Here is a 10,635-nt window from a genome sequence, read left to right as displayed (position 1 = left end):
AGAACAGGCGTTTAGCTCCTGTCCACCACCTCCACTGAGTTCGCCTGCAGCAAGTGTCGGCGGACTGCATCACTCTTCAACTTACACGCGCTGCACTCGACTACGGATTGATCAAGATGCAGACTCCATTGACCCCCGAAACGGAAAAATGCCAACAACACGCTCATGCTGTCGTTTGTATTAATACCCCATCTCTTTTTTTTTTTTTTTCAATAGAATTCTACAAGCTGTAGAACAAATTCATGGTGGGAAAAGGGCTGTTAAGACTTTTTTATAGTGACTATACTCAGTAGTGTTAAATAATTAAACAATGCACATATAATTGAGTGATGAATTGGTTTGTCAATGTTAAATCCAGGTTGAAGAATTTCAAACGTGGTCCTTGCATTTGATCTGATGTCAATCAGAACGGCTCTGAAGCAAACAAAACAACGATGACGTGACCCGTGGTGAAAATGCATTTGATACCCTTCTGACGCAGGGCATTTAAATGAATTGTACTAATATTCAACACAATTATGCTCTATGCAAATAAGAAAAATACTTACTTGGGGATGACGTCTTCGTTCACACGTTTCCAACATGAAAAAAATTGAGCACTTGTCTATCCATAATATGAGCGTGCACCTAAGTTAATTGATGTACTGTCGTGTTATATTCCAGTTCATTTTGGACTCCCAAAAACAACTAGGAATGCTTTCCTTGATTCGTCATTAGGAAAAACAACTGCTCTGCACTGTGCTATGTTACCGGGCAGGCGAATGCTTGGTAGCTCGCCTGATTGTTGGAAAGCTGATGTCAGCTGAGGTGGTACTATTTCTCATTGTCCTTTACCTTTGAAACTGTTATATGCTTTTTTCTGACATACTGCTAAAATCGCAAGACTCAAAAAATGCTGCCCATTTCTGATTTTCAAAGTTCCTCTTGTGCGCCACTGTGGCTTGCAGGTGGTTGGTTAATTACTGACGAGGAATCCGCCCCTTTTTCTGTCAATCAAACAGCTGTGCAATGCATAATACTGTTCGGGGCATTTTTAAAAGGAAAAAAAAACGAGACCGCGATAAATCATTTCGAATTCATTCATTCATTCATCTTCCGAGCCGCTTGATCCTCACTAGGGTCGTGGGGGGTGCTGGAGCCTATCCCAGCTGTCTTCGGGCAGTAGGCGGGGGACACCCTGAATCGGTTGCCAGCCAATCGCAGATCATTTCGAATTTTCCACACTTAATCGTGACCTATGCCTGATCTGAGAGAGGAAGAAAAAAATTGACATGAAGGATGCAGAAATTCCTTTATTACTGTAAAGCAACCTAGAAACGGAGACATTCTGTATATTTCCAGTTGGTGTGGCGTTTTCAGCTTTTATGTAATTAGTAAAGTGAGTTTTGTGTCAAAATCATAGAAGGCAAGGCAGGATTGCGCTAAAAAATGTGACTTTAATCTCAAAAGCACAAAAAGGCGAGTAATCGTGGCACATGGAGTTAAAAAACACAAAATAAAAAATGTTTAAATGCAACAGTCAAAGTTACAAACACCGGGATCATACTCAACATAACTTGACTTAGGAAACATGAGAACTGACAGCAAACACAAACAATGAATCAACAATGACTCAGAGGAGAAATGTTACTACATGCAAGCAAACTGTCGAGACAACAAGGAATACCTGGAATTGACACAAGCGGCTGAGAGAGCTGACCGCTAGACACAAAGGACTGGGTTGACGAGAACAGGCGGACACAAAAACCTCATTAAAAAAAAGGGATACAGGGAATACACAAAACTACATCCACTCAAAACCAAATGAACAAAAACACAGATCTTGACAGGTTGATTTTTAAGATAGAACAACTGAGAATTGAAATGAGCATGTGGAACATCATTGTAACACTGCTTGACAAGTTATAATAATCACGCGTTGTCTATCATTGACTGGCTTGTTTTAATCACTGCAATGTAAACTAGGCACATTGTATCAGTCTGACGTATCACAAGTTTTCAAGAATGTACTAGTTTGCCACTGGCACATGCTTAAAATGTTTGATCGTATTGTTTTATACCGTATCACACTGAGGCTTCTTTATTGCTGTGCCAATGCATTATCCAACAAAAGAAAATGGAATGTAACATGTTACAAGACTTTGGCCACGTGTCCCTTGTGGTTTACTGCTCCTCCACACACACATACATACACACACACGCACACACACACAAAACAATAAGCCTTAAATGCCTCGTGTAGCTAAAATACAATTTATTACTGCTTTCAACTCACAACTGTTACAGGGATTATATTACATGCAGTCATAAACACAGGTTTTACCATAGCATTTGCAGTGTGCACTATGATTAAATGTGATGGCCTTGAATTATCTGAAAGGACCAGACAGCCACAGTACAGTTGAAGGTTTCATGGTAAACTTGAAGTATGACACACAATACCACTTACACGGGGTTAGGGCAGCATTTACAAGCAGCTACAGGACAAACAGTCCGTGCACCGTCTTTAATACTCATTCTGAACATATTTGCCAATATAATCTACATATGCATTTCACGAAAGGCTAAGAATGAACAGCAGCAATGGTCTGAGAACAGGAAACATCATTCCATGTGTGATGAGGAGGCACGATGAGGCAGCGCTTCAATTCTAGAAAAGCAAAGAGAAAAAAAATCATAAAAAACATGACTCCCTGCCCTTGTTTGACAGCTTGGCTTTTATAGAATTGGTGTCAGGAAAGAGCACACTGAAAAGCACTCATATACATGTACACTACTGAAATGCCGTCATACACACATGACTGAAATGCCCACGACTGAAAAGTATATTTCAGTGTATTGTATGTGCCTATTTTGTGTGCTGAGTGAAAGGATTTCAGTTGTGTGAAAGTCCAGCCCCTGTGTGTTTGAGTCGTTTGTTTGTGAGCATTTCAGTGGTGGCTTTTATAGTGTTGGGGTCAGGAAAGAACACACAAACATATGAGGGACAGTCAAGAAAAAAAATCAGGGTTACCTCACAAATATTAATGAAATGCTTCCATACACAATATTGAAATAATGTCTTGTATACTACTGAAAGGCGCTCATGTACATGTACCCTACTGAAATACACTCACTCCTGAAATCTCTCACATGATTAAATGGACACTACTGAAAAGTATATCTCGGTGTTCTGTATGTGCCTATTTTGTATGAGTGAAAGGATTACAGTTGTGTGAAAGTCCAGCACACGTGCGCTTTCGTGGTGTGTTTGTGATCATTTCAGTAATGTGTATAAGCAAAAACAAGTGTGCATGAGAGCCTTTCAGTAGTGCTTATGAGAGCATTTTAGTTGTGACCATGAGAGGAAAAAAATCCGTATTTTGGGTGAGGGCATTTCAGTGTTGTGCGTGCGTGAGTGTTTCCTTTGTGTGTGAATGAAAAAAAATCTGTAGTGTGTGAGTGTTTCAGATGTGAACATGAGGGGAAATTTTTGAGTTAAAAAGTGTAGTGTGTGAAAACATTTCAGTTGTGTATGAGAGTGTATAAGAGCTAAATACATCAAGTTGTGCTCGAGAGCAGAGCGTGAGAGGGAAAAAAATTGAAGTGTGTAAAAACTTTTCGGTAGTGTGAAGTTTTTCAGTTGTGTTCGTAAGAGTATTTTAGTGCTTCAACAAAAAAAATTGTAGCACATGAGTTTCTCAGTTGGTATCATGAATCTTTTAGCAGTGTGAGAGCTTTTCAGAAACTTTGAGTAGTGTGGAAAAATATCTGTAGTGTGTGAAAGCATTTTAGTACTGTTATGACGGCATTTCAGGAGTGTGTGAGAGGTAATCCTGGACGGCCTCTCATAAAAACATTTGTTGTTCATTTGCTGCAGTGCAGAACTGCATCAAAGATCCCATCGGGCAGTCCTACCATGTTGACACCCGAGCGCTCACTCAGGGCTGCGTCGCCTCCGTTTGCCGAAAGCTTGCGCACCCACGCCGGTGGGCACAAAGTTGCGGTGCCCCATCCCCCCGGAACGACTCAAAAAGTCAGCCAAGCGGTGGGTGACGCAGGTGGCGGTGTTGCAAGCCCTCTTCTGTGCTGTCGTGTTGCTTGGAAGACATTTCACAATATTCAAGATTAGAAATGATTTCAGCACCATCCACAACAGCTCATCACAATTATTTGTTAGGATTCAAACAAATTGCATGGGGGAGTAAGTACACTGTTCTATGCCTGCCGTTTTCATACACATCATGTTGTTGTTGAGTTTTGTAATTGTTAACCTGTTATTTTATTTTCTTATTCAATGCACTAAGGAGTGGCACCCAAATTTCGATGTATGTAATACAGTGACAATAAAGGTGATTGTGATTCTGATTCTGACACAGATGAGATCCAATACTAGAGCTTGATCAAAAAGTCTACAGTTACAAAGATTATAATGCTCATTTGTGAGAATGTACTTAATATATTTGCCATTGTAAAATGGAATTCTATATTCAGGTTTTTCCAGGAAAATTTATTTTTCCTGCTAAATTGGTTATGTTAGGACATATCACCCAATTAAAATGGCTATATAATTTTTCTATGCATTAGCATTAGGTTACGACAAGCGTATACTGTACTAGCTGGTTCGCCCCCCTCCGGGCGGCTCATCAGCTCGTTCCTGCGGAAGGCTGGTAAGGTGGGCCTTCGGCCCACAAAAGTGTTGTTGCTTGGTTCAACTTTTTGTTCATCTTCATTGCTTATCGCGAAAATAAAGAGATGTTTAGCTCTACTAAATAACTAACAATTTCATTGCAATGCTTGTGGGTAGACAACAATTTTTCGCTAAGATGCCCGCGCGATCATAGTGAGCCACTGCCTGAGCGGCGCAGTGGCGGCGCGGTGAAGTAGGTACGTTTTGAAAAGGGACAGACGGAAGGACAGACCGCGTGCGGGACGACGCGCAATATATATATATATAGATGTGATCAGAGCTGTATTTAATATTTGTGGCTGGAGTTTTTTTTTAATTGAAAATTTGGTAAATTGCTCAACAAAAAAGGCAGTAGAAGTGTATTTTTTTAGAATTGGATCTCATCACATTGTGGTGGTTCCCCTGGTTTCATATTGTTGATACTAATAAGCAAGTTACGTTGATTCCTTGAGATACAAGCGACTCCAAGTACAAGTTTTTCGAGACATGACTTTCATTCCACCAATTCTTTGCTTTGACTTAAGAGTGCAAACAGCAGTTCTGCAAATAGTGAATAGTTCCTCAAAAATGAGTCTCCAAGCTGTGACTCCCAGTTGAAGTTCACGGTCAAACTAAACATAAAACAAAGAGAATTGCAGATTGTGAATTAACAGTAAAACAACAAAACCACATTGCCTTAAGAATGGCCTGCTATGCTTAATACAATACAATACAATACAATACAATACAATACAATACAATACAATACAATACAATACATGCTGATTTATATAGCGCTTTCACCACAGCGGCAGCTGTAACAAAGCACTTTACAAAACAGTTAACATAAAGTAAAATAATAAACACAACACATAACATAAAATGCTAATATATAATGAAAATGCCATTGAAATGCAAACAGTCAGCATAGATAATGGTGGTTTGAGAACCCTTTAAGCCAGGTGAGTCAAACACATTTTTGTCACGGGCCACATCGCAGTTATGGTTCCCCTCAGAGGGCCAGTATGACTGTGACTATGAAATGAAAATGTACGACTGCCTTACATTATCACATACGTACAACAAATTGATGGATTTTAAAAATTAGAAGTGATTAAATACTTGTATGTTCAGCTATTTCTCAATTTGCTTTAAAGCGGAGGATTGGTAACACAAAATACTTGTAATATCAAATATTTCAATGTTATTAAAAGTGAAGACGATTGCATGAAACATAAAGTCGATCCACATAATTTGCCCTGACGGGCCACGTGAAATGCTGTTGCGGGCCAGATCTGGGCCACCAGGCCTTCAGTTTGACACTGGTGCTTTAATCAATGGATATTTGAACACATGTCGATGAAAAATGTAACAATACTCAGCTTTTTATCACGTTGAAACTGTTGTTACATTTTATTGTTGTCATCGGAAGTCATGTAATATATTCACCAACTGCTGAACGATCGAACAAAATACAATGCTTATCGTCTCATTACTCTTTGTAGTGTAGAACTCAAGCTCTCAACAATGACAAATGAAATGTAGGACATTCCGCTGAAGATAGTCAAGTGCATCAACAGACGGATGAACAAGAAAGGCAACAGACGGATGAACAAGAAAGGCAACGGAGGAAGAGAGAGGCCCAATTGGAATATTTCAATTGTATTCAAATTGCTCAGCTAGACTTCTCTTCTTTCCAGGTGTCCCTGGTCCCACATCAGTGCTGGGATAGGTTTGGAGTTTGTGAATATCCTGGGACAGTTTGCCCAACACGCAAGTGCTTAGGCCGGTGCAGCGCTTTGACATGGACCTTTCTGGGCTGGTAGAGACACACACATGCAGAGACAGCTCACAGTGACGATGGCCTGTTGCAGGTATAAATCTGAATATGGCGCAAGCTCCAAGACAAATATGCTTTTAAAGTCAAAGTGGATTAAAACACAACATCATATGTGGTGTCATGCAGGACTGGCAGTGTTGTGATCACCCGTGTGATAAAAGAACATGATGAAAAATATTGTTTGGAATGGACAACAACCTGCAAGGTAACAAACCATAAAAGACATACTGTTACACTTTGCAGACTCCACTGCACGAACATGCACTAGTTGACTTAACATGACATACATTCACCGACAAATGGAAATGATGATGTCATGCATGATCACATTCACAATCATACTCAATACAGGTACTGCAATTTTTCCCAACACAATTTAAGACTAGGGTCCAACCAGCGTTTATTTTATTTTTTTTAATTGATGCCGATTTCGATGTTTGGCTGAATAAAATTCCCTTACACACATGTATACAGTATGCACCCATTGATTTGTAAAAAAAAAAAAAAAATGTGTGTGTGTGTGTGTGTGTATAAATGATCATTCATATATAAGAAATATATATATAGATAGACAGACAGACAGACAGACAGACAGACAGACAGACAGACAGACAGACAGACAGACAGACAGATAGATAGATAGATAGATAGATAGATAGATAGATAGATAGATAGATAGATAGATAGATAGATAGATAGATAGAATGTATATACAGGTATATATGTATAAAATCTTTCTTATATATGAATGATCATTTAGCCGTTACCTGTTTCCATCAGCCGTTTGGCGCTCTTGCTCCTCTGAAGCGAGCTGCATGAACTCTTTAATGGCTCTTAGTAACTTCTGAATATCATCATTCGATAGAGTGACTCCATCAGCATTGGGGTCTTCACGACCTCTGAAATACATTCACAGTAAGTTTATAAGATAGTTTGTATTTGCTAGAATATATGCAGTCTCTTTTGTGTCATTTTTTTAACCTGGATGGAGCTGCCTGAGTGATGTACATCTGACAAAAGATCAGCACGCAAGCAAACAGAAGAGTCCCGAACTTGAGTGTGATCATGATTGCCTGTGAATAAAATAGGAGATGCAAGAAATGTTTAAGTTTCTTTGAACTACGCTTTACAAAAATAACATCCACCCAACACAACTGACTCTTCAAAATGGAGCTACTGCGCAATTTAATCACAGTGCTTGACCAATGATAAATGGATCCGTATCTACTTACCATAAATTGATACAGGATTGGCGAATGATGATAGAAGTGTCGGCTCAGTTGAGGATGTGATGCTCGCTCCCACAGAATCCAGCTTTTATGCATGTTCCCGTGGGTTCTGTGATCACTTCATCATGGTCCACTGGCAGCCAATCATGTCCTGGCAAACCTGTAAAAAAAAAAAAGAAGAAAAACGCAGAAGCAGATGACATCAGTTCATATGTGGCTATGAAATTTCTCAAGTTAGAAATTATGCCACGGACTGCAATGGTTGTCAAGATTTATAAGTTTCCTTAAGGTTAAGAGTTATACAGCAGGTGGACCCATCTTCAGCACCTCGTTTGATTTAATTAAAAGAAACCTCTGCTCTTCAGCATTAAAGCAACATGATAACTTAATGGTCTCTTAAAATCATGCTGATTTACTTGCATATTTTTCATTGCCATGAATAACTTGGATCACCTGCTTTAGTGGGCTCTCATACCAGCCAGAACAGTAATGTCAGCGCTCGTCATCTCAACTATCATTATGCCATGAGCAGTGGAAAAACTTGGAAGCTTAAAAAACTTAAAGCAAAGAGAATTGTGGGAATAGTGTAAATCTTGAAACGCCGAAACAATGCTGTGAACTGTCTGTGCACAGGTTCCCGCAGAAACACGCTACCATTGGTCTTTGAAGGGTCAGGGAGGGATCTCAAAACAGTAAAAATCCAAGTCATGTAAAACCGTATTTTTATAGGACAGTGGGGGCGGTGCTCACAGCGACCTTTTAACAGTTTGTAATTGATGCACCTGTTTTTAGCCTGTTATGAACCATTCATTCAACATGTGCTATGATATCATGTGTTTTATGACAATATCACACTGTACATTTTGCTCTCTGTGTATTTGTATTTGCTTTTATTTTGCGTTTGCTTTTTTTTTCCACATTTTGTTTTACTTTGCCGGATGCTGACAGGCCGGCATTGCAAATGAGAATCTGTAAAAAAAAAAAGTGTGGCTTGACAGAGTGGCTTGACACAGGCATGAAATCTGCACCTGCAAAAGTACACCTTCCCTGTTTTCGGAAATATTTATTAAGTTATGAATGCAACACGGGCTATGAATGCATTTTAAAAAGATCCGTGGTTTATAATTTGATACGACAGTTATTGTGAGGAGGTTGTTCTTGTCCCAGCATAGCATGTACAGTACCATGTTGCCTTATGCTTTAGTTTTTCAGCAACCATGTTTGTGTAAAACAATTTAAGGATTTGATTCGTTGGAAAGACGATAAATGAGTGTTTATTCTGTTTATTTCATTACATCTGCCCTTGTGTAAAATGATTATGATGCATCCTCAAGTTTTTTTTTTTTTGTATCAGGCCGGAGGAACCGAAGTAGAGTTTGAGAGCTTCCAATGTTTAGACTAGAGTATCTTCCAATGAAGTGTGAAACTAAACATAGAATGTAACTGCATGCAAAATCTGCAAGTAGCAAGCGAGGAAGTGACTAACAAATCTTAGATATTAGCATGCAGTACAGTAGTTCAGAAAGCTGACTATTATATCGCCATGGGATTGATTACCACTCAGAAAATGGATGGATCTTTATGTTCATGGCATGGTTCACGATACACTCAACTCACAATTCAATTTCAAACTTTGACAGGAACTACTGATGTATTTGCATCTGATAAGCTGCCCCAAAAGGGAGGCTCTGGAAAACGTGAATTTCTGCGACTGGCAACAATTACATCCCAGCCATCCAGATGGCAAATAATTATGTAAAGATGTAAGTATGTAAGAGTGGCTCTCATTGGAACACGACAGGTTGCGCGGTGGAAGCAAACAGGAACTCAGGCCTACTAATTGTGATCAATGGTTTAACTTCATTATAATGAGGAAAATTTCATTCGGCAAAAAAGCAAAGCCACAGTGAATGAGGGGAGGTTTATACCACTGTGTGACCGTTTGACATAATCAGCAATAGCTCAAGTTCACTGAAATAGTTTGACATCTTGGAAAAATATTTAACTTTATCTGGATACGACTAAATATCAAATAAACAATAACATGCTACTGTTACGAACTGTTCTTTGATTATATATATCCATCCATCCATCCATCTTCCGAACCGCTTGATCCTCACTAGGGTCGCGGGGGGTGCTGGAGCCGATCCCAGCTGTCTCCGGGCAGTAGGCGGGGGACACCCTGAATCGGTTGCCAGCCAATCGCAGGGCACACAGAGACGAACAACCATTCACGCTCACACTCACACCTAGGGACAATTTAGAGTGTTCAATCAGCCTGCCACGCATGTTTTTGGAATGTGGGAGGAAACCGGAGCACCCGGAGAAAACCCACGCAGACCCGGGGAGAACATGCAAACTCCACACATGGAGGCCGGAGCTGGAATTGAACCCGGTACCTCTGCACTGTGAAGCCAACGTGCTAACCACTGGTCTACTGGGCCGCCCCTGATTATATATATATTTTTTGTATTTCAATAAACAACACATTATGTTACTGTTGTATTAGTATTAGATTACTTAGGACAACCTTTCAAATAAACAGTCACATTTAAAAATATATACTTAATTTTGAAAATGGGCTCATCAACACACCCCTGTTCAAATGCCATTATTTTTGTGGTATAAAAAATTAAGCATTTCAAAACTTTTTCCATCATTAATGTGACCTGAATTGACAATTCAATTGAAAGACAAAAAAAATCTTTCTGAGAAGTGAAGTAAAAATAAACAACAGTGATAATGTGGTTAAACAAGTGTCCACACCTGCTTAGAATTAGGGATGTGGCTCATGTTAAATGGGAGTCAGCACACACCTGACACCATTTAAAGTGCCTCAGATTAACCGAGAACCAATCCGAGCTGTCTTCGGGCAGTAGGCGGGGGACAATCTGAACCAGTTGCCAGCTAATCGCACT

General features: G+C 39.6%; 1 protein-coding gene across 2 annotated transcripts; it reads right to left on the bottom strand.

Moving 5' to 3' along the window:
• Window positions 1-2,230: 2,230 nt before the first annotated feature.
• calca (calcitonin/calcitonin-related polypeptide, alpha) lies at window positions 2,231-7,865 on the bottom strand. 2 transcript variants are annotated; one of them, XM_052063691.1, is made up of 5 exons: window positions 7,721-7,863; window positions 7,470-7,561; window positions 7,256-7,387; window positions 3,898-4,079; window positions 2,231-2,650 (listed from the first exon to the last, which is right to left on the bottom strand). In XM_052063691.1, the coding sequence occupies exons 1-4, from the start codon at window positions 7,811-7,813 to the stop codon at window positions 3,917-3,919; spliced, it is 480 nt and encodes a 159-aa protein (XP_051919651.1). In that variant the 5' UTR covers window positions 7,814-7,863; the 3' UTR covers window positions 2,231-2,650; window positions 3,898-3,916. The 2 variants fall into 2 exon arrangements, with proteins under 2 accessions (XP_051919651.1, XP_051919653.1); XM_052063693.1 differs by lacking the exons at window positions 2,231-2,650; window positions 3,898-4,079 and adding an exon at window positions 6,270-6,467 and having other exon boundaries at window positions 7,721-7,865.
• Between the last annotated feature and the right edge of the window lie 2,770 nt (window positions 7,866-10,635).

Source organism: Hippocampus zosterae, chromosome 4 (genome assembly GCF_025434085.1).
Source record: "Hippocampus zosterae strain Florida chromosome 4, ASM2543408v3, whole genome shotgun sequence".
In the NCBI taxonomy this organism is placed as follows: Eukaryota; Metazoa; Chordata; class Actinopteri; order Syngnathiformes; family Syngnathidae; genus Hippocampus; species Hippocampus zosterae.
This window is presented reverse-complemented; position numbering and strand designations above follow the sequence as displayed.